This window comes from Gopherus flavomarginatus, chromosome 4 (assembly GCF_025201925.1).
Source record: "Gopherus flavomarginatus isolate rGopFla2 chromosome 4, rGopFla2.mat.asm, whole genome shotgun sequence".
Classification (NCBI taxonomy): Eukaryota; Metazoa; Chordata; order Testudines; family Testudinidae; genus Gopherus; species Gopherus flavomarginatus.
In genome coordinates this window covers 53,047,617-53,074,839 of record NC_066620.1, presented here as the reverse complement: position 1 = coordinate 53,074,839, position 27,223 = coordinate 53,047,617, and the positions used below count along the sequence as shown (strand labels likewise).

The 27,223-nt window shown below is 39.7% G+C and overlaps 1 protein-coding gene across 6 annotated transcripts in view; it reads left to right on the top strand.

Annotated features, from left to right (window-relative positions):
- The window catches only part of RAB3GAP2 (RAB3 GTPase activating non-catalytic protein subunit 2), an 85,421-nt gene that overhangs the window by 35,056 nt on the left and 23,142 nt on the right, over window positions 1-27,223 (top strand). For all 6 annotated transcript variants that reach the window (XM_050948424.1, XM_050948423.1, XM_050948422.1 and 3 more), the window contains exons 10-26: window positions 878-1,026; window positions 2,285-2,364; window positions 2,468-2,557; window positions 3,507-3,646; window positions 5,690-5,906; window positions 6,625-6,768; window positions 7,181-7,263; window positions 8,531-8,595; window positions 8,978-9,068; window positions 12,435-12,562; window positions 15,146-15,359; window positions 16,750-16,847; window positions 20,823-20,928; window positions 22,660-22,820; window positions 24,552-24,768; window positions 25,125-25,298; window positions 25,415-25,521. In XM_050948424.1, the coding sequence (XP_050804381.1) occupies window positions 878-1,026; window positions 2,285-2,364; window positions 2,468-2,557; window positions 3,507-3,646; window positions 5,690-5,906; window positions 6,625-6,768; window positions 7,181-7,263; window positions 8,531-8,595; window positions 8,978-9,068; window positions 12,435-12,562; window positions 15,146-15,359; window positions 16,750-16,847; window positions 20,823-20,928; window positions 22,660-22,820; window positions 24,552-24,768; window positions 25,125-25,298; window positions 25,415-25,521 (2,264 nt within the window). The remainder of the gene's footprint in view (window positions 1-877; window positions 1,027-2,284; window positions 2,365-2,467; window positions 2,558-3,506; window positions 3,647-5,689; window positions 5,907-6,624; window positions 6,769-7,180; window positions 7,264-8,530; window positions 8,596-8,977; window positions 9,069-12,434; window positions 12,563-15,145; window positions 15,360-16,749; window positions 16,848-20,822; window positions 20,929-22,659; window positions 22,821-24,551; window positions 24,769-25,124; window positions 25,299-25,414; window positions 25,522-27,223) is intronic.

Genomic DNA, 27,223 nt, shown 5'->3' with positions numbered 1-27,223 from the left:
ACCTCTTTTGTCAGAGCTGTAAGACTAAAGGATTACTATGCGTGTTGGAGTATTGATCTATGGTAACATTTGGATGGAAACACATAGGGCTTAGCTGAGGAAGGTTAAAGAATGAGCTTAAGAGCATCAGAAGGCTTTGATTCCCCCATTAGAAGGGATGAGGAAATAGCGGGTATGTATGGTCTCTGTTCTTCCTTTCTCTTTTGAAAGGGGACAGCCTAATACCGAGTCTGAGTGAGACTGTGTCAGACTCAGTGTCCTCCTGTGTGGTGGATTAAAGGACTGTCTGGCAAGAAGGATAAAAACCAGTGCAGACCTTGCCTGCAGCAGAGGAAGCAGGACACTTAAAGGTTCAGATGACTTATTTCCAGAGGTGACATAGCAGGCCTCTATTCTCTTTCCACACTATGACTTTGGGAATATGAGGATGTTTGCTTGTCTCCAGGCCTCCATCACAGACAGGCAGATAGTTGAGGGAGACAGACCAGGCCCCCTCTACTTGCCTTTGGAGAAAGGAAGGAGAGAGATGGGCTCTCAAAAAATAAAAACGGAAACCTTTAAAATTTAAAACAAATCGCAAGTAGATTTTTTTTGTTGCATCTACTGGGTTTGTTTGAAATAAAAATGGTCAGTTGATTCCAATTCTTGGTATGTGGCTTCCTAACTAAAATGTATAATCCGTTTTAGATATCCAATAATACAGCTATATATAGTGTGTAAGAAACCAGATGTGAATGAAGTCAGAGCTTGTGTCTTTCTAGAGTTATGATTGTTCAGCCAAGGATGCATGAGTAAGCTTGGAATTCAAGAGTCTGAAATACCCATTTATATTGAGTTTACATGACTTAAGTATTTTTTTTGTTTTTTTCCGATTTAGGTGTCATGACTCTGTCTCCTTTTGATCAAATGAAGACTGCCTCCAATATAGGTGGTTATAATGCAGCTATAAAGAATAGTCCACCTACTATGTCTCAGTACATTACTGTAGGCTCCAATCCTTTCACTGGTTTCTTTTATGCCCTGGAGGTATGTATGTATTATGAAATAGGCATGATAAAAGAATCACTTTGTCCCAAGTAACAGATGAGAGAATTAATATCCTTTTCTTTTGCATATTTTTTTTTTAAAAAGGCTATTTTTGAAGAATGCTTCATTTACCCTAGTTTGTGCAGGTTTTTTTCCCCTAGTTTGTGCAGGTTTTTTTCCTTCAGTCTTCAGAATTTACCTATAATTGGGAAAAATTCCTTTGGAATGGTTTCTTTGTGAAATGTGCTCCAGGTTCCTGCTATCCAAGACCTCTTAACTTTTTTAAAAAAATCTTAAATAAAAAAATTTAATATTAGTTTTGTTAGTTGAGACTTTGTCTTCCACTAACTATTCTTTCATGGTTAAGGAAATAAACTTAAAAATAGATCGCATGTCATAATCCAATTTTCAAATTCTTTTGGATTCTGGAGGTATTTGGCCTTTGACTCCGTTATATCAAGGCACTGGGAGTGTTCTGTAACCTGATGTCCTCTTGCCCCAGTTTGTTTTTTACTTTATTTGTAGCCATTTTAGTAGAAAATTAAAATTATTTTGCTTGCCATGACCCTTTCACAAATATTTATGTACTCTTTATGTATTGGTAAAAAAGTCTGGCTATATTTATGTTCCTGTTTATCATCTGTATATTTGAACCATACAAGACAGAGTGCAATCTCATTATCTAGATCAACAAGGTAACAAAACCAGAGCAATATCAGAATGTTGATCAGCTAAGTTTTTGAAAAACATTTGTGAGAAAATGTACTTATTTTGGTGTCAATAAGGAACCCAACACCATAGAACCAGCTTGCTCTCCATGAAGCATCGTAGACTGTAGTTTTTAACCTTTACTGTAGCACCATATACTACTAGGTGACCAGAGATTCTCAGTGGGCCTCTGAAACAGCAAGCTGGGACTTGGAGGTGTGGAATGACATCCTTTTAGGGGCATTAAATTGAGATCTTGCTGAACCTCTAGCTTCTTTCGTAGTACTGGGCCTTTGTGGCCTATATAGCTGAGATCATCTGTAGTTTTTTATCTGACTGAAACTATCACATGCTTGTATTGAAAATTAATGTGGATGATGTCAAATTTGGCAATATCTCTTTCAAGACTTTGGCTGCAGTGCATTTTTTTTTTCATTGCTGGAGTTAGTGTTTAGCGTGTTTCAGCACTTGAGCTCTCATTATGAGGTGGTAAGAGACATTAAGGAATTATCTTGTTGCTTTTTAAGAATGCTTTTGTTTTTTCCTTCAGGGTAGCACGCAGCCATTGTTGTCTCACGTTGCATTAGCAGTCGCTAGTAAACTGACTTCAGCATTCTTTAATGCTGCCAGGTAATGAAATGCAAAATAAAGTGTGATTTTGATTTAGTTTTAACTTGTGTGTCTTCAGTTGTGCAGTCATTGGCATTCTGATGATCATTTTTTCTGTTGCAAGTGGCTGGCTTGGTTGGAAGAGTAAACATGAAGAAGAGGCTGTCCAAAAGCAGAAACCAAAAGTAGAACCTGCTACCCCTTTAGCTGTGAGGCAAGTTTGACACCTACTCCTCAATTGCTCCAAAGCTCTGTTCCTTGATTGTCTTGAATAGTTTTTGAAAGTGGTAATCTTGTGCTGGGATTTTTTTAAATGTGAGTTTGGTTTCAGTTGATTTAGTTTATAAATGGAATTAATTTAATGATCTCTGCTTAACTCTCAGCATGCATTTGTTCACCTCCTCCCTCCCCCCCCCCCCCCCAAAAAAAAAAAAAAGGAAAAACAAACCCTTGCCTAGTTTAGCAGCAGGAGAATCACTGTTGAGTAGGTTAAGTACTGGAACAGGAGGCCTAAAGTTTACAATTCAGGTGACTCAACAGAGCTGTATGAGCAATCTTGTAAATACTCTCACGGTACAAAATGCTTTGCATGCAAGGATGTAAAAGTTCCTTACAATAACTTACAGGCATTATTCTCATTTTACTGTTAGGGAAACTGGAGCACAGAGAAGTGTGACTTGCCTAGTGGTTCAGAAAAAGACAGCAACAAACTGAAAAATTAAATCCAGTTCTCCTGATTCCTAGCCCCTGCTCTAAACACTAGGACCATGCTGTGTCTCCAGGTATGCCTGGCTCTTGTCAGCAATAGGAAAGAATCAACAAGATCACCTGTTGCAGAGACTCCTTGCATGCCAAGGCACTAGGGACATTAAACATACTTAGCCTGCTCTCAGAACTTTTACGGGACCTTTCATGTTATATCAGTTTATAATATGATTATAGTGAAACTTTCATAAAGTTGCAAGGTCTCAAAGTAAATAAAAGCACAAAATTTTGTAATAGCAAAATGCTCCTTCTGTTTTTGTTAACAAAAACAAATCACCCACCCTTTTTGACATCCTAGAAAAAAGTATTTCTCTAATCCTGCAAAAGGTACTGTTCTTAATTCTAAGGTAATTAATGTAGTATCTTTTGATATTCGTTAACTGAGTATTTGATTTCAGGTTTGGACTTCCAGATTCCCGGCGCCATGGTGAAAGCGTATGTCTGTCTCCATGTAACATGTTGGCAGCAGTAACTGATGACTTTGGAAGAGTTCTTTTACTGGATGTTACACGAGGACTTGCCATTCGCATGTGGAAAGGTAAATGTTGGAATATATCAATAAACAAATTAGTTTGCTTGGAAATGGTGTGCCTGTTTATGTTCAATTTGGCTTAGAATTCTGAATATTTTGGCCTTTATCATGGCATTTATTGTTGTTCTGATCTCTCAAACCGATTTAATATAAATTCAAGGGTGGCAGAGTTATAGAACCGGACTGTAAAATATTATTGATGGCGTCTACAGTAAGGGGTTTAATCAACAACCTCAGAAACTGAGTTGTATTGCCTGAATTTCCATTTCTAGACCTTACCACAGCATGCAGCAGCTGATCCAGCTCTTCTCTTGAAGAGTTTTGAGGTCATTTATTCAAGATTTATGCAGCTCCAGTTTCTTCTTTGCCTCAGCTGAGAGACGAAGCAGCAGCATTTGGTTCCCCTACCTTATGCTCCACAAAAAGGATGAGAAAATCACTAGGAAGGACAGAGAGTTCCACATACTTACTGCTTTGTTGCGTCAGTTAGCATCTCTTGCAGGCTGTTCCAAGCGATCAGTCTCATCTCCCTGCCCCAGCTGTTCTGTGGGAAAGAGGAGATGCAGATGTTACCATCTCCAAGACTCCAACAGCATCACAACCAATATTACAACCCCTGGATAGGACTTGTAGAAGAACATTTTTTGTATGCGTGCGCACACACACGCGCGCGCCCCTCCCCTTTTATGCCTGGACCTGCTTTCTGTGAAGTTTCAAATATCTCTAGCAGTCTGTCCTCCCACTGCTCTCACAGTGTAAACACAGGATTCCATCCATGTCACTTCTCCCTCTCCCACTCAGGGTTATTTTAGCCCAGATATACTGGCTTTCCTGAATCAAGTCTACAGAGAAAGCATAGTGGAGTGTCATTTCTCTCCAGACAGCGACTGTAATTGGCTCAATGCTGTGGAGAGGTCTAAGAAGGGAAACCAAAACAGGAGTGAGTCAGGAACAGCAAAAATCAAATTTGCAAGCAAACATTTTCATATTCTTTTTGATGCACTGAGCACAAGTACATGCGCTATATTCAGGGAACTCCACTGAACTCAGGGTGGGGTGGGGTGAAGGAACCTTTTATTTCCACAGTCCCCCCAGGCTGCTTAGCTTCTCTATTTCAGCTACCGTAGCATAATGGTTGCAGTCTCCTTGTATTTCCTGTGCATTCCTTTCCCCAGTAGTTTGCGTTTATCTGGTGCTTCTCATTAGTTCAGAAATACACGTTCACCATTTTTCTCTTCTGTGTTACTGATCTTTCCATGTTACCTTTAACACCTTTCCATGATCAAATTTTTGGTTTTGTTTTGTTTGGTTTTTTTACTATCTTTATTTTTTTCACTTGAATAAGCATTTACTAAACAAACAGTTTGGTCTGCCAGGTTTCCCAGCAATTACAGCAAGTTCTTTAAACCTATTTATTAATAAAGGGTGGTGTGAGCCACACGTGCTCGCACTCTCTTACTCTCTCTCTCTTCCCCCTCCTCAAGTCCTTTTGTTGTAAACTGCTAACAAATGTTTAACAACTGAATGTTTTGCATGCATTTTCTGTTGAGACAAGCACATGGTAAGGAGATAGTCAACTGAAATCATACTTTACTTTTCTCTTATTCCACAAACACTTCAGAAAACTTACAATTAAATTATACTTCAGTTTTAAAACTTGTTTTATGCGCTAATTGTAATGTGGCTTGGGAGGGTTTGTTGATGTCACTTGTGTGTTAAATCCCACATACAATCCTGGTGACTTGATCACGTTTACACTGTCTGGGAAGACATCCCATTTTCTGTGTCAGCAGAGCTTGGTTTTGGGGAAAAAAAGAAATTGGTCCAATCAATGTGTTAGAGAAGTAAATGGGTGTAACTGTATGCAGGTTGGGAAAGGGCACTTATATTACTGTTAAATAGCATTTAGGTGGTCACAAGACAAATTTTTGGGAGGGTACAATAGCCTTCCACCCAACCCTTATATAAACCCTGTTCCAGGAGCAGGCAGTTTTCAATTGTGTGTGTTTGTATAAACTAGTTGACTAATTCTTGTCCTTTCTTACAAAGGATATCGTGATGCACAAATTGGTTGGATTCAGACTGTAGAAGATCTTCATGAAAGAGAAGCTGAAAAGATGGATTTTTCTCCTTTTGGAAGTACTCGAAGTCCAAGTAGAGTGGCTCAATTTCTTGTGATCTATGCTCCAAGAAGAGGAATCCTGGAAGTATGGAGCACTCAACAAGGACCCCGAGTTGGTGCCTTCAATGTGGGGAAACACTGTAGGTAAGAAATGCTTAGCAAAGGGGTCAGCAGCCTTTCAGAAGTGGTGTGCCGAGTCTTCATTTATTCACTCTAATTTAAGGTTTGCCTTGCCATTAATACATTTTAACATTTTTAGAAGGTCTCTTTCTATAAGTTTACAATATATTAACTATTGTTGTATGTAAAGTAAATAAGGGTTTTAAAAATGTTTAAGAAGCTTCATTTAAAATTAATTAAAGTGCAGAGCCCCCCAGACCGGTGGCCAGGACCCGGGCAGTGTGAGTGCCACTGAAAATCAGCTCGCGTGTCGCCTTCGGCTCCCGTGCCATAGGTTGCCTACCCCTGGCTTAGCATCTTGACATGTTGACAAATACGCTGTGCTAGTGGGGTAAATAAGTGTGTAATAAACATTTTCCTGCCTCTCAGGCAGTCTTATTCCAATGCCCACAATGACGAGTGCTAGAAGACTGTTTTTGAATTGCTGACTATGCCTCTGATGCCTGTTTGAATGCAGTGCAGAGTGCTCTTGTTTATGAACGAAGATGTTTCCTTTTTCCTCTCCACTGCTAACCCCCCAACTAATCTTTGCTGGCATAGATCACTAATTAGATGTTCTGATGTTTTTCATTAGTTGTGCTGGGCCCTGGTTGCGTGAAATTCTTGCTTGTGTCTTATATAAAAATGCATTTTGGTAATTTCAGTGTTCATTGTCGTGGCCATATCTCTGTGTGTGTTTCAGGTTGCTGTATCCTGGCTATAAAATAATGGGTTTAAACAATATGACTAGTCAAGGTTGGCAGTCTCAGACTTACCAGATCTGTCTTGTTGATCCAGTGTCTGGAAGCATAAAAACTGTTCATGTACCTTTCCATTTAGCACTAAGGTAAAGTTAGCTGCGTTTTATATAATAATCTACCTTAACTGTGTCTTCTTAACGGAAGTCTTTTGATAAGTGTTTTTAGTTCCAGAGGGCCAGAATTTGCAATTTTTTTTCCCATGCTGAGTAGCGCATTACTCCAAGAATAGTCTCTCGCACTTGTGTGGCGTAAGGTATACTCAGTGTGAGTAATGATGGCAGAATCTGGCCCTTGGAAAATGAAATGTCAGATTATTTTATGACTTAATACTTGAGTTTTAGAATAACTAGTAACTGTTCTAATTTCATGTCAGAGTGACAAAAAATGCTTTCACCAATGATGTAATTCAAAAGTAACAAACATAAAGTTTGCAGACAGAACTTTTTCACTGAATATTTCAGTGTGTGTTTATATGAGATATTTAAAAATCTTTTTCAGTGATAAAAAGAGTGAACGAGCAAAAGATATGCATCTAGTGAAGAAGTTAAGTGCTTTACTCAAAGCAAAAACCTCAAATCTGGGTAAGTTTCTCCTAAATGTTTATTTCTTAATGTCTCACCTACTGAATCACACAATATGCATCCTGTATTCCTAGTGTATGTGTATATCATACATTAACATCTGAAGAATTTTCCACCTTAATGTTCAATAGATGTAAATGAATTTGTTTGCATATTGAAAAGAGATCTGCAAACTTACTATTCAAATTTATGTAAAAATCAGGTTAGAATTGTGCTGAGTGTTTAACAAAACTAGATTTAAGGAGAGCTTTCTGTTCATGTTAATTTTTTTATACAGGTTTGCAAAGTCTAGATAAATCTCAAATTATCTGCCATGTAGTCTGCTGGGGATGTTGTATTCACTATTGAACTCCACTGCTGTCTGATCATGGGGTGCAAATAATCCTTGTTGTTTTTTTTTTTTTAAACAATGTTCAGTACAGTTATGAATTTCTTAATCCTATTTTTACCAAGAACAAAAAACCCAGCAATGCTGGAGATGTGCTGTATCTGGGGAGTGTTGTGGGGCAGGCAATACTTTCTCTTGAAGGGTTCAGTAGTGTATGTGATGTGAGCGGCAGCAGCTGACTAGCTCAGTGGATCTGGATTGACTCAGGTCGCCTGGTATGACAAGGTTCAGTTGTATTAAAAGTGAGGTTCTCCCACAGGGCAGGGTAAAATTAGTTTGGAAGGCTTCTAGTGCATGCTGTCATGAATTATGCCATGATTTTTGAAAATTAGTCTGTATATTTTTAAAAGGTTCCTTGGGTGAAATCCACTCTTGAACAAAGAGCCAGCACAAGCCCAGTTCACCACTTAAGTCCTAAATGAGTTCTATTTTGAGTGCTTAAATGGTGCATAGCGTCCATGCTTGCCATCTGCATGGAGTAGGAGGGATTTCACCTTTTGTGCATAGACACCCTTGTTTCTTTATGTAATTTTTTTTCTTACAAAAGAGGCAGATCTGGAATGATACATGCCTCTCAGTTTCTGAGAGACAAGGTGGTTGAGGTAATATCTATTATTGGACCAACTGCTGTTACTTCTGATAATACCTCACCCACCTTGTGTGTCTCATCCTGGGACCAACACAGCTACAACTACAACGTTGCAAACAGTCGGTGTGAGTTTTTTCCAAGTTAATTGTGGCAGTTAGTCCAGTCATGTCAAACCAAACAATTAAAATGTAAATAAGTGTACATCTTCACTGTGGGCAGAATGACTTGCTTTTCAAGCATATTTTCTGTGTTGAAAATATAAATTAATGACTTGATCATCTTTGTTGCAGACATGATTGAAGCTGAAGCAAAGGAATTAATTCTTGATATTAAATACCCTGCTACAAAAAAACAGGTGAATATTGAGAGAGGGAGTTTCAATCTCGGAAATAATGTCATGTGATCAGACTTGGGTATAAAGCCTTTGTCTTTCCCAATTTTCATAACAATTCTGTCCATGGTTTCTCATTGACAAAGCTTAAGTTCTTGCTTTACAGAATTGCTTATTTTTATTTTTTCTATAACGTAGTACACAGAAGTCTTGTTGATTTGTGACTTCACTGCAGGATCCATTTGTGCTGTAAGGGGTAAAAACTTTACAGTGCAAATGTGTGTAGTGGAAATAGTAACTAAAAAATACTCCGATTTGTATTGTTATGGGCTTCCTTAAACGCTTCGACAATGATATGAAGCAAAAGGAATGGAAATACTTCATTTTGTTAAATTTCTGCTCACAGGCTTTGGAAAGCATATTGGCAAGTGAACGTGTACCACTCTCCGCTCTCTCAAACATCACTCAGACATTGATGGACACCTTAAAAAACCAGGGTAAGTGGAAGCTGATTTTGTAATTACACAGACCACAATCTATCCCTGGTGTGGCTTGAAGCGAGACTACTGCTGTGAGGCCAGGAGAATATCTGTTATGGGTATTCAGTGCTTCATCAAGCTTGCTCTGTTTGGCTTTTCTGCCAGATAGAGTAAGAAGTTCCTTTTGTAGAGTTTTTTCCCCCCTGCCTGCATCAGCTTGCTAGTGAGCACCCCCTCCAGCACTTGCCATGTATCTGTAATGCAAGAATTACTTCAGTATATTTTTGAAATCTGTGATGGGTTGAATGAGTCCATGCATTATGTATATTTTGTAAATGCAAGAAACATAAACTGCTTTCATATAAGTGCAAATATAGATTAACACACACCCACACCCATCCATAGGTATATTCCTGTCCTATATGTTTACATACATTGACTTGCAAATAATTCTATCATATCTTTCAGCATCTTCACCAAGGTTCTATTTTGTATATATTAGTAAAATAAACTGGGCTCAATTCCTACTCCTTCCATCCTGCAGTAATCCTGTTGTATAGGACAGGAGCCTCCACAAAGTTCCACCTTATAGAGCTCCCTTTTCAGTTTTCCCCCTTCTTTAGGAAGGAAATTAGGGTCTGGCTTCTTTAACCCTTCAAATTTTTGGATTCACTGAAGGCACTGAACCAGAGGTTTTGTGCCATTGATATGGTTGTAGATCTACCTGCTGCTTCCTTTCTCCTCCTTGTTGGCAGCATGGCTTCACTGGTCTTGCACGTCTAGGTCTTTCTAAACGAGGGGCTGTATCCACAGCTTCCCTTAAGGGTAGGTTTCTCAGGCCAAAGAAGTGCATTTGTTCAAAATTCTGATAGATGGAGGAGGGTGAAATAACCCAACATAATTCCTCCCTTGAAACTATTGAAATGCTTCTTGCATTTGGATTCCATTGTTTTGGGGGGCATGACTAGGTCTTGAGGGATGGAGCAAGAGAAGAGTCTGTCTCTGGGAAATCACCTTCAGACGTGTAGCAAACTTTCCAGCATAAGATAATATTCATCCTGTTGTTGTTTCGTGTGGACTCCATTTCACACTGTAAGGAGGAGGAGCTGAGCCCTTGGCAGTGTAGTTCACAGCAGATGTATTACTGCAGGAGGTGCACAGAGGTCCTGAGTAAACAGAATTTGCCTGTGGACCCCAGAATGCTTGTGGGTTGGGAGGGCCTGTCCCTGGCCACTTTTGTAGTGAGGGATCCATCCATCCATCTCCCCCTCCCCCCCACCCCAATGATGTGGCAGTCTGTGTAACTTCAGAGCTGTGGAATGAAATAGGAGTTTTTCCATTGACTTTAATGGGGCCAGGATTTCACCCTTGGAGTGTTCTGCCCAACTTTGACCTGCCTTGATCAGGGCAAGATCTGGCTTTAAATAGCTAGTGTATCCACTCAAATATGAAGTCCTACAAATACAGGTTCTTATGAGAAACTGTTTTCACAATGAGTTGGAAAACTTATACCTCCATTTTCATTTTGTATTTATTGAGTCCTCTTTGTTAGCTTATGTGTGCTTTATGCTCTGTCCCCTCCTTTTCCATCTGCACTCTGTTCCCTGCCTGATCACAGTAAAGAATAAATTTGGCTGAAGTCCCTGCCTCCTAGTTTGGCTATTTATCTGCCAGTAATACTGTGGCTAAATGGATATTCTGAACCAGATGATGGACTGTATGAATGCTATTATTGTGAGGAAAAGGTCAATTGATTAGCTGAACCAAACTGTTCAGGCTTCCTTTTTGGTTCCAGGATTTTTAATAGCAGAGGATCTGAGAAACGGCTGAGCTTCATAGAGAGAAAATTGTACACTGGGAATTCATTTGAGTGCACAAATGGTTTGTTCAGAGACAAATGTGTGTACAGAAAAGTCAGTTTAGAATCTTTGGTTTATGTCCTTTAACGTCAGGTAAATTAATTTATCATTAAATATGATACTGGGTCTGTTGCAGGTATTGCTTAGCTAATGATGTTCTTAAGACTGGTTTCCCACATATGCAGATTAAGAAAGTACTGAGACAAGGTGGGTGAGGTAATATCTTTAATTGGACCAACTTCTGGTAGTGAGATAGACAAGCTTTCAAGCTCACACAGAGCTCTTCTTCAGGTCTGGGAAACGTACACTGTATATCACAGCTGAATACAAGGTGGATGAGATTACTTAGCATAAGTAAACAGATTTCACGTGACCATTTAAGGTGAAGTAAGAAGGTAGACATACATCAAATGACATATTTTTTGTTACCTAATCCCATTGTGTAGATTCAGTATCTTGTTCTTCAGTTTAGGCTTTAGCAGGTAGAAGACAAGCTGAGTGAGTTTGCATGCTGCATTAATAACTCAACAGCCTAGAAAGTCCTAACTGCAGATGTTGGCATCTGTTTTGGGCGTTCTTGTAACTGACTGCTTCTGCACTTGTTTTGAAATTGCAGGAACCGTTATGCAAATTATACTGAGATGTTGAATTGTGTGTTTCATGTTGCTTCACAAATGTGAGTTACCATATAAACTGAAAAATAGCCTCCCTTAATTTGGTGTTTCCATTGTGCCTTTCAGTTTTCACAAAAAGTTGAGCTGTGAATATGCTCTTTTCATTTGATAAAAAAGAAAAAGAAAGCACTTAATTTTTTAGTCAAATTAACTATTACTATGTTGAGGTATTAGTGCTTTTTAAAATTCTAAATTCTGGATTGATATCAATTGCATACATGTTCTCTGGCTGCCATAGTTTTTCTAGTTGTTTTCCCAAACTCTGAAGAATTACAAATATCAGGGGATTTCGACTGATTTTTGTTAACATGGTTTCTGTTTTATCACTGAAAAACAATAATTCCCATTGTGCTGCCTCAATTTTAGTCAATTGGAAACTTTATTTGCAGCTTTTTATTATGGAATTTATCATATTCACATATTGGCAGCATAAGAGAGACTAAAATTCACGCAGCATTGTAGTTTGCAAGGTACATGCAACTTGTGTTTGCTTTTAAAAGAATAATTACTTGAGGATTGCAATCTATAGCATCCTGCATTTCCCTGATTTTTACATGCTAGTGCACAAGAAATCCTCTAAAGTAGCCTTGTGTTCAGTGTCCCATGCAGCCCTTCTCTTGTTAAAAATAAGCCTGATACCCTTTTTGTTTTTGGGCAAAAATCATCCTTGCTTTAACTTGCCATGGATTAAACATCATCTCCTGAGCAACAGTGCATCGAAAACATTACACTGGAATATATGTCATCTAACTCCTTTATAAGAGTTTAATGAAGCTACAAAGAACATTTCACTGCTCCAGTTCACATATGCATTCAGACTAATGTGCATCTTTATTTCTCTCTCTCTCCAGAGTTTTTGTGTGTTGATGAAGGGTTGCTCCAGTTTTGTGCAAATAAGTTAAAGCTGCTGCATCTATATGAGTCAGTCAGCAAACTGAATTCTTTGAGCGTGCAGCCAAGCACTCCGCTCTCTGATAATGTAAGTAATGTCAAAACTTCTTTGTGTGAAAGAATTAACCATTTAACAGGTAGATTAAATGGAAAATTACTAGGGCTGTCAAGCAATTAAAAAAAATGAATCCCGCTGTTAAACAATAATAGAATACCATTTATTAAAATATTTTTGATGTTTTCCACACTTTCAAATATATTGATTTCAGTTACAACACACAATACAAAGTGTACAGTGCTCACTGTCTATATTATTTTATTACAGATATTTGCACTGTAAAAAAGAAACAAAAGAAATAATATTTTTCAGTTCCCTTAATACAAGTACTGTAGTGCAATCTCTTTATCATGAAAGTTGAACTTACAAATATAGAATTGTGTACAAAATAATTGCTCTCAAAAATAAAACAATGTAAAAACTTTAAAGCCTACAAGTCCACTCAGTCCAACTTCTTGTTCAGTCAATTGCTAAGACAAACAAGTTCATTTACATTTGTGGGAGATAATGCTGCCCACTTCTTATTTACAGTGTCACCTGAAAGTGAGAACAGGTGATTGCATAGCACTATAGTAGGCGGAGTTACAAGATATTTATGTGCCAGATATGTTAAACGTTCATATGCCCCTTCATGCTTTGACCACCATTCCAGGGCACATGCATCCATGCTGATGACAGGTTCTGCTCGATAATGATCCAAAGCAGTGCCGACTGATGCATGTTCATGTTCATTTTCATTATTTAAGTCAGATGCCACCAGCAGAAGGTTGATTTTTCTATTATGGTGGTTCAGGTTCTGTAGTTTCCACATCGAAGTGTTGCTCTTTTAAGACTTCTGAAAGCATGCTCCACACCTCATCCCTCTTAGATTTTTGGAAGGCAGTTGAATCGAATACTGTAGCTATCTTTGGAAATCTCACATTGGTACCATCTTTGCATTTTGTGAAATCTGCAATGAAAGTGTTCTTAAAATGAACATGTGCTGCATCATCATCTGAGACTTCTGTAACATGAATTATATAGCAGAATGTGGGTAAAACAGAGATGAGGAGACATACAATTCTCCTCAAGGAGTTCAGTCACAAATTTAATTAACACATTTTTTTAATGAGTATCATCAGCATGGAAGCATGTCCTCTGGAATGGCAGCCAAAGCATGAAGGAGCATATCTGTCACATAAATATCTTGCAACTCCGCCTACAGAAGTGCCATGCGATCGCCTGTTCTCACTCTCAGGTGATGTAAATAAGAAGCAGGCAGCCTTATTGACTGTAAATGTAAACAGACTTGTTAGTCTTAGTCATTGGCTGAACAAGAAGTAGGATGAAGTTGACTTTTAGGTGCTGAAGTTTTACACTGTGTTATTTTTGAGTGCAGTTATATAATAAACAAAATCTACATTTGTCAGTTGCACTTTTATGATAGAGATTGCATTACAGTACTTGTATGAGGTAAATTGAAAAATACTATGTTTTGTTTACAAATATTTCCACTGTGAAAATGATGATAAAAGATAATATAAAGTGAGCACTGTACGCTTGGTATTCTGTGTTGTAACTGAAATCAATATATTTGAAAATGTACAAAAACATCCTAAAATATTTAATACATTTCAGTTGGTATTCTGTTGTTGTTTAACAGTTCGGTTAAAACTATGATTAATTGCAATTTTTTTTATTGTGATTAATTTTTTTTCGTTAATCACGTGAGTTAACTGTGATTAAATTGACAGCCCTAAAAATTACATGTTTTGGGGAGTTGGAGATGAAGATCATTGGATGGCGGAACTGGTGTAAAAATACTTAAATAAATACCTGGTTAGGGCACCTTCTGTTTAATGATCTCATGTGCTGTGCAGATGCTTATTAATTGAGCCTCCTAAAAACATTGTTAGGGCTTGTCTACACTTGACAGAGGATCGACGCTGCGGTGATTGATGTATCGGCGGTCGATTTAGCAGATCTAGTGAAGATACGCTAAACTGACCGCCAATTGCTCTCCTGTTGACTTCTGTACTCCGCCTGATCGAGAAGAGTAAGGGGAGTCGACGAGAGAGTGTCACCCATTGACACTGCATAGTGTGGACCCCGCGGTAAGTAGATCTAAGCTACGTTGATTTGAGTTACGCTATTTGCGTAACTCAAATTGCATAACTTAGATCGACTTTTCCCTTTAGTGTAGGCAAGGCCTTAGTCACTTAGTGTGAGACAGAGCCAGGAATAGAACTCATGTCCCCTGACTCCAATCATTTGTCTTTAGTGCAGAAGGCTTTTCTTTATCCTTTTTGGGAGGAGGAATTAGTTCTGGAAACTAACTTGTGACCAAATCTGCCCTGTGTCTAGTACTTTAAACAGATGTACAAAATGTTCTTCTTCATATCTTGGGTTACTTTTAGTATCATTACAGAAGTCTCTGCGTATACACTGAATTTAGGCATTACAGAACCTTGCAATATGTCTGCCCAATTTGCAAAGTGGCTGCTTTCTCAAGGATTTTTGGCTAATTAAAAAAGCAGAGAGAAATTGAATGTGGGGAATAAGTATGTTAAAGCTCCAAATATAAATGTACATAGGGTCATTATTTACTGTAGTTTTAATCTTTCTGCTTTTAAGGATTTGGCTAAATTACTCAGGCTGGATGAAAAAGAGTTTGCTAGGCTCCAGACGTTATTGGAAAACTACAGCCAAGAGAACACCCAAACCACCGTTCGATTTGCTGATGACCATGATGGTATATTGCCTGTGAAAATGTTCTTGGAGTATTTAGAATGTGAAAAGGACATGATTCTAGTGAAGAATCTAGATGAAGGAGAATACATGGCTTTAGGTAAGAGGTCTTGAAGGACTAGTGTTTGCCAGATTAATGCTTTGTTCTGTTTTCCTCTAACTTAAAAACCTGGGTAAGACAGGGCTCAAAACATTTACTGGATGGACATTTACTAGCCAGAGGACTACAGTTATTAATTAGACACCAAAATAAAGAAGGCAGAGGCTCTCCAGTTAGATCAAGGGGCATTGCTAGGGCAAGAAACCCACACTTTCTCCTTAGCTGCAGGGCACAGGGTGCTGGAATTCCCATCAGTGTGTTGCCTCTCAACCTCCTATACCAAGCTGCCTCCTTGGAGTGAGAAGGCAAGTATTTCTCAACTGCCCACCTGTCTCACTCCCTCATGCCACTTCCCACCTGCAAAGGGCATCTCATATTAGCAGGTATCAAATTAGGCCTTTCTGCCCAACTGTTTAACATATACCAAATTAGCATATTTGTGAGGCAAATGGAGGAACTGGAGCTGAAGAATTCCAGGGGTGCCTACCTTTATGTCTGTGTGAACACCAAGGCCCTTTCTAGGGTAGCCAAGAATCTACTTCTGTGGAGTTCTCCTCTATCTCCTCCAAAATATTGTACTTGGGTTTTAAAACCAGGACAGAGTCACAAAGTGTCTCGCTGACCATAACCACCAATAGACAACTTGTCTCAATAACTGAGGTACTGTAAGCTGGTGGTATAAATAATGACAACAAAACATAAACCATAATATAAACTTTCTCCTGAGTTTAGCTTTGTTTCCTAGAAGAGAGCCCCTGTGCCCCTACTTCCCTCGGCCTCAGACACATCCAACCATTTGTATACTAATAGGACTCTCGTGATCTGACACCAGAGAGTCAGCAAAAATAGCTCTGGTTCTCTATGCTGAGTCCTAAAACATGCCACCATGGCACACAGACATGGATTATTTGGCAGCTAAATTTGCTTTCATACATATTCTACTTTTTAAACTCTTCTCTAAATTGAATGATAATACATATAATCTGAACTGGTACAATCTGTCTTACATTGTTATATAGCTGTTTGTCCACGTACTCTACTTGCCTTCCCTTCTTCCTTGTTTTTGGAAAAAAAAAAAGAAGAGTAAAATAGTCATTCCAAACAGTGCTGCTCTGTGTTGCTCACTTCCTGATAGCTGTCCAGAAGTATCTCCTTGTCTATCTATGGATCCACAAGTCCCCACCAGCCAAAGAAAGGCTGTGATCTGGGCAGGTCAGTGAGCCTTTCCTTCTTCCTTCCCACGAAAGTTAAAAATATTAGGATATTCCACTGTTTGCTTAAAGCTCCCTTGCCTCAAGTCCAGTAAGTCCTGATCTGTCTGGTGAACCAGTCATCTGCATGTGGAGCGTTTGATCATTGTAGATGTAGCTGATGTGTTGTTTGTTTTTAGGGAGCTTTTTTTTCTGGAAATGTTTGTGTGGAGAGAGTTCCACAGAGGAAATGTGCCATACACTGGAGGCTGCAGGATTTAGCCCTCAGTTATTATTGGTAAGATACTGATTTAATTGTTTCCTGCTTTTTACCCAAAATATTCATGGATTTAAACATGGCAATGCCGAAAAAATTTCCCAATTTACAATATTGACCTTTAAGCACTGCATGTAACCATGTACACTTAGCATGTTAGTGTCTGGCTTTCTGCCCTTTTTCAGGTTTGTAAATCCCTCAGAAGGTTTCTAACTATTAGAGGAGTGAAGTTCTGGAACAGCCTTCCAAGGGGAGTAGTGGGGGCAAAAGACACATCTGGCTTCAAGACTAAGCTTGATAAGTTTATGGAGGGGATGGTATGATGGGCTAGCCTAATATTGGCAATTAATTGATCTTTGATTATTAGCAGGTAAATATGGCCAATGGTCTGTGATGGGATATTAGATGGGGTGGGATCTGAGTTACTATTAACCTTAGAGAGCTGCAAATAATGAACACAGCATATCTAGTGGCAAATAGATTAGATTTTTTAAAAATCCTTTGATAACACTGGTCTACAATTTTTGAGACGTCGTCAGCTTCAGAGATAAAATGTGATATTTATTATGTATTTTGATGTGCTGAATTCAAATATGACAATTAAAACAACTGATTGGCTACTGTTTCTAAGATATTTAAGTTTTTACATTTTATGTCTATGTATATTGTGTAGATAGTAGAGTTTTAATCATAAATTGTAAATCTAGGTCTTTTCATGTGTTTATGGTTGCTTTACATGATAATATTTCACCTGTCCTGTTTATGGAACACTTTAAAAATCAGCAAAAGGGTTATATAAATAAAATGTATTATGAAACAAAAGGCAAAAAACTATTATGTACATAGTTTAGTCCTATTCGGTGTCTACTCGGCGCTTCTTGGCTTGTCTCTTGTATTCATTAAATGGAGCATCTCTTGTCACTGTCCAGCAATAGTCTGCAAGCATTGATGGGCTCCATTTGCCCTGATAGCCTGCCAGGAGATTCCACTGCTGTAGTCTGGAGCCCAACAGCTCTGCCTTACTCTTGGGTAGTTTCAAATCCCTGACAAGGTCATTCAGTTCACCTTGTGTTATGAGGTGTGGTTCAGAGGAGGAGGATGGGAGAAAATGTGGGTCCTGTGACATTGATGGTTCAGGACCAGAAGTTTCATCCTCTTCCTCTTCCTCTTCCTTGTCTGACTGAAGTGAGAATGATTCTGGTGCATCAGGAACCGGCAGTCCTTCTCCGTGGGGTACTGGGCGTATAGCTGATGGAATGTTTGGATAATGCACAGTCCACTTTTTCTTCTTTGACACACCTTTCCCAACTGGAGGCACCATGCAGAAGTAACAATTGCTGGTATGATCTGTTGGCTCTCTCCAAACCACTGGCACTGCAAAAGGCATAGATTTCCTTTTCCTGTTCAACCACGGCGAAGATTTGTTGCACAAGTGTTGCAGCATATGTGTGGGGCCCACCTCTTGTCCTGATCTCCAATTTTGCAGCCAAAATAAAGGTGATAGGCTTTCTTAACCATAGTGGTTATACTGCGCTTTTGTGATGCAAAAGTCACTTCACCACAAACATAGCAGAAGTTATCTGCACTGTTCACACAAGTATGAGGCATCTCTGCTCACTTTGGCTAAACAGAAATGTGTCCCTTTGCAAAATCAAACACTGACAAATAAGAGAGCACGACACTGTGTGATTTCTAGAGCTGATATAGGGCAATTTGTTCAGCAGAGTGATGTAAGCTTCGTTATGATTGCATCATCCATGACTTCTAGGAATAACATGATGCAGTTCATATCATGTATGATGCAATACCAGCTTCAGATTGCATCATTCATTGTTTTGCCTCAAAAGCAAGTACTGTCCAAACCCAGTCATAGATTTATTCATAGATCCAGTCAAAGATGTATTTTAGTCATTTCTGGTTTACATAGAGATCTCTTCCCTGTATAACTTACTTATCCTCCACCATTGCCAAGTCAAGGGTCGTATATACTGACCCAATAGCATATCTTGAAAACTAGAGCCAATCAACAATTTTAAGCATCATTTTCGTTCTCAGTGACCCAGAATTAGTAAAGTTGGACTACATTTATTTCAGAAGCATTTTGGCTGCAGAGCAGTGTAATCTACATAATAGGTAGGTAGATTTGTATATAAGGTATGAGTTTCTTTAAGCTGACAATGTCTCTTTAGAGTAAAGGCAGTACAATAGGCTATGTCCCACTTCAGGGTCCCGACAGACCCTCATGTTCAAGAAAAAAAAATCATTGGCTTGTTATGAAATGCACAGACCATTTTTTTTATAGTGCAGAGTAGATATTTTATCTGTTTTTTCTCCTGCTTTTTTTTCCCTCCTGTAACCTGCTCTGCTGCCAAGTTTTACCTGCAAAGCAGGTGTAATTAAAGGCAACTGAGGTTTTAACAGATTACTAAGGCCTTAACCTACAATTAAAAGTTTGGCAGTATAGCTATATTGGCAAAATGCTTGTAGTATAGATGCACCTTACATCTGCAAGGAAGCACTTTTTGTGTGTTACAGTTTATACCTGTTTAGCAAGTGGAATAAGCCCTACAGTACAAGCACTTTTATGCCAATATTTGTGTGTCTACAGTAGAGCTTTTGCTAGGATAGAAAAAATTGCAGAAGAAAATAACACAACTAACCAACATTGCTTTTCTGGCCAAAACTTCTAGCATAGACCTGGCCTCAGTCTTCTGTAGGATTTAATATTCCTAATGTCTAATTTAGTCATTTTTCAGAGTTGAATCACTTCTATTTTCCATTTGTATTTTGCATGTTGCAAGTATTGTATTCCATTTATGTAACCTTTATGAAGGTAGAGTATCAGTCTGTGTGTTCATGAAGTGAGGGGAGCAGCAGTTTGCTATAATCTCTGTAGTAGTTTTGGGGCTATTGCTAGAGGGAATCACTCAGTCAGCATCTTGTGTCCAAATAAACATGAATACCATTACTTGCAATTTTGGAAAGATCACAAGACTACCAAAGCTTAATGTAAAGTAACTGCCTTCTGTAATTTATAAGTTTGTTCAACTACACACACAAGAAGTTTCTTAATTAGCATTGCACTATGATGTTTAGAACATCTAAACTAGCTATTTCTCAACATTTGTTGCTTTGCATGAGTATTAGGAATTGTGACTCTTGATACCAAAGGGTTAATTGAATCCAAATATAATTTGGAGTCTATAGAGTAATTAGCTGGGTTGAGAAGATGATGTAATAGTTAAACTGATCTTTCAGTCTCTAATATTAAATGCATCAAACCCTCGTATTACTTTTTAATAATCTTAATATACCATCCTCTACAAATAACTACTTGTTTAGCTAACATTCATTACTTGCCTTACTATAACTCCTTTAATTTTAGAAAACAATTTATTTGATAAGTGATTCCCCCCCCCAATGCCCACCTCCCTCAAAACAAAAAAACACCACACCAAAAAAACAACCAAATCCTAATTTGACTTCTGTACTATGTGTGTACTTTTTAACTTCAACTACATATGCTCATTTCTTGCAGCCTATGTTCATTGTCTCTTGCACGTTTCATCTTCTTCTAACTCTGGCACTTTCCCATCCCAGACTTATGACTGAAGCACTGATCTTAATCTTTTCTCATTTTAAGAAACTGCTGCTCCCTGCCTTTCTTTTGCAATCGGTATAATAACCTAATACTAATTTTGTCCAGATTGAGATTGAGTGTTTTTTACTGAAATTGTCTGTCTGCCAGTTCATGAGAGGAGTTTGTCCCAAAGGATCTTTTTTTTTTTGGTAATAGAAAGATTGCTGAAATGTGGTACTGTTACACTTAAAAGCATTGTCATATGACATATCATCTGCAGCACACCAATAAACTCTTTATTTTGATGTATTATAACATGGTTCCAGGGATCATACATTTTCTCTCAACTCTAAGGAGTTATGTTGGAGAAAATACAACCTTTGGTGTAATAAATATTCCACTTTTTTCCCCTCCAGTCTCTGCTTCTCGGTGTGTGGCTTTACAAGGAAAAAGATATCCTAGATGAACCACAGTCTATCTGCTGTCTTCACACTACGCTGTCCCTTCTGAGCAAAATGAAAGGTGAAATACACATTCATAATCTTAAAATGTCTCTGTCAGATAAAACTAGTATTCGTGGTGGTCAGAAACGTGCCATTCTGACAATCTGTACTGCTCTGTAAATAAAGCAAACCCAGCTAAATATTGCTTGATTGCATTTTATAATAAGCAAGTTATAGGGTTATTTGAAAGTACAATTCAAGACTGTTTCCGCTTACAGCGACTGGAAGATTTGAAATTTTGGCTTGGATCCATAGAAACACAGAGATTTAAGGACCTTGGTTCCAGTGTCAGTTTGAAGTGATTGATACTCTGGAGGGATTTCCTTTTTAAAAAAAATTTTTTTTCCTTTTAACAATATCCCTTTTCAAACCATGTCCTGTTCTCTCTACAGCCACCACTTGGCTTTTGAGAACAATCCTCTAGTGGAGTGCATTTGGGGTTTTTCCTCCTCAAAAGTTCTTGATCCTGCACCTGATGTGTGTGGTGGTTGTTTTTATCCATACTTGTTAATTATTCCCCTCCTATTCAAGCCTTCCAGAATGCCTTTGTTCAGCCCCATTACTACAACTACTATATCCATTTTGAGATCCTTGCTCTGAAGCATCTAGTGACTGCACATTTCTGCAACTTCAGTACAGCGTAGGGTTGCCAGGTGTCTGCACTCCTATTGGCCGGGAACCGCAGCTGATGGGAGCTGGGGTTGGTGGTGCCTGTGGTAGGAGTAGTGTGCAGAGCCTTCTCCCCTCCCTTCCCCCGCCTAGGAGCTGGACCTACTGACTGCTTCCGGGGTGCAGCGTGGTGCTAGGACAGGGAGGGAGTCTGCCTTAGCCCTGCTGTGCTTCCGACTGGGAGCCACTCGAGGGAAGCCCTTGCCCCTGTTCTGAGCCCCCCCACCCCAAACCCGCATCCCCCTCCTGTACGCCAAACACCTCATTCTTGGCCCCACCCCAGAGCCTGCACTCCCAACCGTCTGCCTCAACCCGTAGCCCCCTTCCACACTCCGAATCCCTTGGTCCCACCCTCCGGGCTGGAGTCCCCTCCTGTGCCCCAAACCCCTCATCCCCAGCCCCTGCCCAGACACTCACCCCCAGCCTCAACCTGCAGCCCCCTCCCACATTCCAAACCCCTGAGCCCCACCCCCAGCCTGAAACCCCCTCCTACACCTCAAACCCCTCATTCCCAGCTCCACCCCAGAGACCGCACCTCCAGCTAGAGCCCTCACCCCCTCCCGCATCTCAACCCCAGCCAAGTGAAAGTGAGTGAGGATGAGAGAGAGAGAGCCACTGAGGGAGGGTGGGAATGTAGTGAATGGAGGGCAAGGCCTTGGGGAGGGGGCGGGGCAAGGGTGTTCGGTTTTAGAAAGTTGGCAACCCTAGTACAGCACTGCCCTTTATAGTTATATTATCCACTGGATACATTAGAAATGTACAGCAGACTTTACTGCCTCGTGACTTGTATCACATTTTGCAAACCCTCAACCAGGACTTGATGAAATCTCAGTAGTTTGTATTCTGCACTTCATTATAAAGACTGGTTGAGATCTAGAAACTGTGGATGAAAAGCTGAGAGAAAGATAACTTGGTGGCTATTACAGATTAAATGAATTTGTTCAGTTACAGATGCTGTATTTAACCATCTTATGTTTTAACAGTTAAAGGCAAATTCAGCTTCCAAAGTCAGGTTGTTACTCTGCTAGTTAATCTCTTAACACAGCCAGGTGATTATTTTCCCCTCCCTTTGTTTGTACAGTTGCGATAGATGAGTCATGGGATTCTCAGTCAGTTTCCCCCTGGTGGCAGCAAATGCGCACAGCTTGTATTCAGTCTGAAAATAATGGAGCTGCCTTATTATCAGCACACGTTGGGCATTCCGTAACTGCACAGATCACTGACAGCATGGCAGAAAAAAAGGTAAGTAAATCTGAGACTTCTCCCTCCCTGCAGCAATAATTGTGTCAGATTCATGCAGAGCTCCTGCCCTTTCACTAAGTAACACTCAGAAACCAGCATAAAACACACAGTGCTCTGGGATAGGACTCAAAGGAACAGAAGCCTGGAAACTTGTGTTTGAGCTTGCAAATTAATCTGCCCAGGTGTATGAATTGTATAGCATATTGGCTTGCAATGCCTATCTAGAGATACCTACAGTACGTTTTACAGTGTGAATTGAAGGGTGTCTCTTCACATTGAATAAGTTGAAGTTTTGCAAGATCAAAAGGGTCACTTAAAGGGAGACCAGCTGGAAGCCTAGTTGATTTAAAAAGCTGAACTTTTAAGTTGTTTTGGATACTGCCTAACTGCCAGTTTCTGACCGTGTGAATATTTTTAAATGGACTAATTAAAAAAAAAAAAAAAGTTCCTGATTATCTAAATCCCCTTCCCCTTCCATCGTAATGTTCTGATTTTTTTTAAGTGTTAAAAGCATTATGCTGCTCTCTTCTTGTTTGTAAGAAGGGTCTTTTCAGCAAGGGAAAAAATTAACTATACAGGAGAAACTGTGAAACTGACTGTACACAAACTGCTGTTAAATGTCCAAAGGCTGAAATTCACTCCTGCACCGAGGTCCAGCATGAGACTTAGGCATCCCTTAAGCCCTATATTGACGGAGTAGCTGGAATATAAGTGCCTTATAAATTTCCCCTGAAGTCTACTGGGGGGCCAGGAGAGGGGAATTTTGTTTCTAATCTGTTATAGTAGTAATTGTATCTGTTAATTGAAACAGTGGGCTAAAAACATTAAACAGAAGCTTGCTTTTTTTTTAAGTGACTGTGTCCCATTAATGTTGCTCTAATTCACCCATTGGTGCAATGGATTGTATTTACTGTGCACCCATTTTTAATGCTCTGCTCACTAATCCATCTTTGCCAAGATTTAGACTAATATTTCAAATCCACCCTTAAATTTCAAACAGCCCCAATTAAAAAATAATAAAAATCTAACAACCACAAAAGTTTTCTTCCTTTCCCCAAAGTGGAGTTTCCTCCCAAGAAATATATTGATCTGAGGCCTAGCTGATATTCAGTCATGGACTGCTGACAGCATTAGGGTCCGATATCTCCTCATGACTCTACAGAGCTAGAAATTGGAACTTTGCACCATTGATTGCAAAAGTTATTTGCAGATTCCCAGGTTTCCAATGCAAAACAAAGCATTGCTTATAGACATGGAAGGCATAAAGATATCAGTCTAAAATCATGATGTTTTTATATAGAAAAGGTGATAGAACTGTATTTAGGTGAAATGTTTTGGATTTTTGGATATAGTGGGAAGTTGAAATTGTGGAAGGTTAAGTCTGTGTATGAAGGGTAAATGTGCAAGATATTGGTATCAATGGAAAGTAGTTGGTGAGGAAAGAGTGGTCAGTTTTTTTTTTTTGTAGCCCATGTTCAAAATGAATATGATGTAGGGAAAGTAGGTGTAAGAGGGTGTCTGGTCTACAGGTGGATGTTTGGCCAGAAACAGACTGAGGTTTTTGGAATATGTGGCGGTGCACATTTTATGTGGATACTTTCACATGTATACGTGTATTTAAGAAATTGTAAGACCTGTGAGTGAATTTGAATATTGATTTATTTTGTATAACTGTTCATTCTCCATCTGCAGCTGGTCTGCAAAAAGCTCACAACCAACCTCCTTTGTTAGTTTTCCCAAACAGTTGTAGGTGCTGACACAGATTCCTGGGAAGCACTTTCCCTTGATACTGAATATTGGAAACTTCTACTGAAACAATTAGAAGATTGTCTGATACTTCAGACACTATTGCACAGTAAAGTGAGAACGAGGACAACCAGAGTATCATCTCTGCAGGCTGAGCCACTCTCCAGACTCTCTGTAAAGAAGTTGCTTGAAGGAGGGAAAGGTATGCTCTCTTGTAAAGCAGATTTGATTAACTTTCTTACTGATTCTATCACTCTTACTCCAGTGAATGGCACCTTATTTTTGGAGTAGTCTCACTGGGTTTATGTTAATTAAATTAATTATTTTAAAATAGTAAAAATTACATATTTCATTTCTTTTCTGGAGACTGCATTGTAGGCTTCTAACCAATTACTTGATTGAGATCTTCTAATTGACATAAAAATTATACAATTAATGATTTGTGTTACCAAATAAATGAGTCTCTTCCCTTGTCTATGTTTTAGATCCAAGTTTACTACCTCTAAAATGCAGCTGGCAAACTTTGACTGTGCCTTATACTTTCCTTTTGCATCTTAGGAGGTATTGCTGATAGTGTAGCAAAATGGATTTTCAAACAAGACTTCAGTCCCATGATACTGAAGCTGGCACAACGGAAAAAAGAGACAGAAAGTACAGAGGAATCTGTAGAAATTGACAAGAATGTTTCCCTTGAGAATCAAGGAGCAGAGACGGGCATGGAAACAATCCTAGGTAAAAATACAAAGTAATTTCTTCTCAGAGGACTGAGTTGGCTGAATTATTTTGAATTAGTAGAAATTGTGAATAGGATGAAAAAGTTGTCTCTAACTTCTTCAATTATGTTTTAGAGTTGCTGCATTTAGCATATCAGCAGTTTCCTTGTAGTCTTGAATTGGATATATTACACACACATTGTTGTTGGGAATATGTAGTGCAATGGAATAAAGATCCGGAGGTAATGTAATCTAATTTTTTTGGTACACTTATACTTGTGTTTAATTTACTTATTGAAGCTAAATTTTTTTAAAGGAAGTTAATCAAAACTAGACTGTGATAAATTGGGAGCACAAATTTAAGTAATGAAGAAAAGAAAGTCTTTAGATCAGGGGCAGGCAAACTTTTTGGCCTGAAGGCCACATCAGGTTTTTGAAATTGTATAGAGGGCTGGTTGGGGAGGGAGGCGTGACCCGGACCCCACCCTGTATCTGCTCTCCCTGCCCTATCCACACCCTCCCCGGCTCAGTCCCCTGACCGCCTTCAGAACCCCTGCCCTTGACTGGCCACGTCACCCCATCCAACCCCTCTCCATCCTAAGTAATTGGGTGCCCTCAGAACCCCCGCCCCTGACAGGACCCCTGCCCCATCCAACCACTCCTTTTCCCTGTCCCTTGACTGCCCCCAGCACTCCTGTCCCTGAGTGCCCCCCCATCCCATCCAACTCCCCCCTTCCTGACTGCCTCCCCGGACCCTGCCCCCATTCAACCTCCCTGTTCCCCCGCTCCCTGCCCTCTTACCATGCTGCCTGGAGCACTGGTGACTGGCTGTGCACCACACAGCACAGAGCACCAGGTCAGGCTGGGCTCAGCGCGCTGCCCCAGGAGCTTGCAGCCCCACCGCCCAGAGCATTGTGCCGGCGGTGGAGCGAGCTGAGGCTGTGGGGGAGGGGGAACAGCAGGGGAGGGGCCGGGGGCTAGTTCCCAGGCCAGGAGCTCAGGAGCTAGGCAGGAGGGTCCAGCCTGCGGGCCGTAGTTTGCCCACCTCTGTCTTAGATGCTAGGAATATAGGATATCATCCACCTTGACCGGAAAGCCTGTGTATGCCAGACAGAAAGACAATGTCAGTTTTATTGGGAAAAGGGGAAGTTCTTTGTAAGAACATAAAAACGGCCATACTGGGTCAGACCAAGGGTCCATCCAGCCCAGCATCCTGCCGACAGCAGCCAATGCCAGGTGCCCCAGAGGGAGTGAACCTAACAGGCAATGATCAAGTGATCTCTCTTCTGCCATCCATCTCTACCCTCTGACAAACAGAGGCTAGGGATACTATTCCTTACCTATCCTGGTTAATAGCCATTAATGGACTTAACCTCCATGAATTTATCTAATTCTCTTTTAAACCCTGTTATAGTCCTAGCCTATAGTCAGGCAAGGAGTTCCACAGATTAACTGCGCTGTGTGACAAAGAACTTCCTTTTATTTGTTTTAAACCTGCTGCCCATTAATTTCATTTGGTGGCCCCAATTCTTATATTATGAGAACAAGTAAATCACTTTTCCTTATTCACTTTCTCCCCACCACTCATGATTTTATATACCTCTATCATATCCCCCCTTCGTCTCCTCTTTTTCAAGCTGAAAAGTCCTGGCCTTTTTAATCTCTCCTCATATAGGACCCATTCCAACCCCCTACTCATTTTAGTTGCCCTTCTCTGAACCTTTTCTAATACCAGTATATCTTTTTTGAGACGAGGAGACCACATCTGTGTGCAGTATTCAAGATGTGGGCATACTATGGATTTATATAAGAGCAATAAGATATTCTCCATATTATTCTCTATCCCTTTTTTAATGATTCCTAACATCCTGTTTGCTTTTTTGGCTGCACACTGCGTGGACGTCTTCAGAGAACTATCCATGATGACTCCAAGATCTCTTTCCT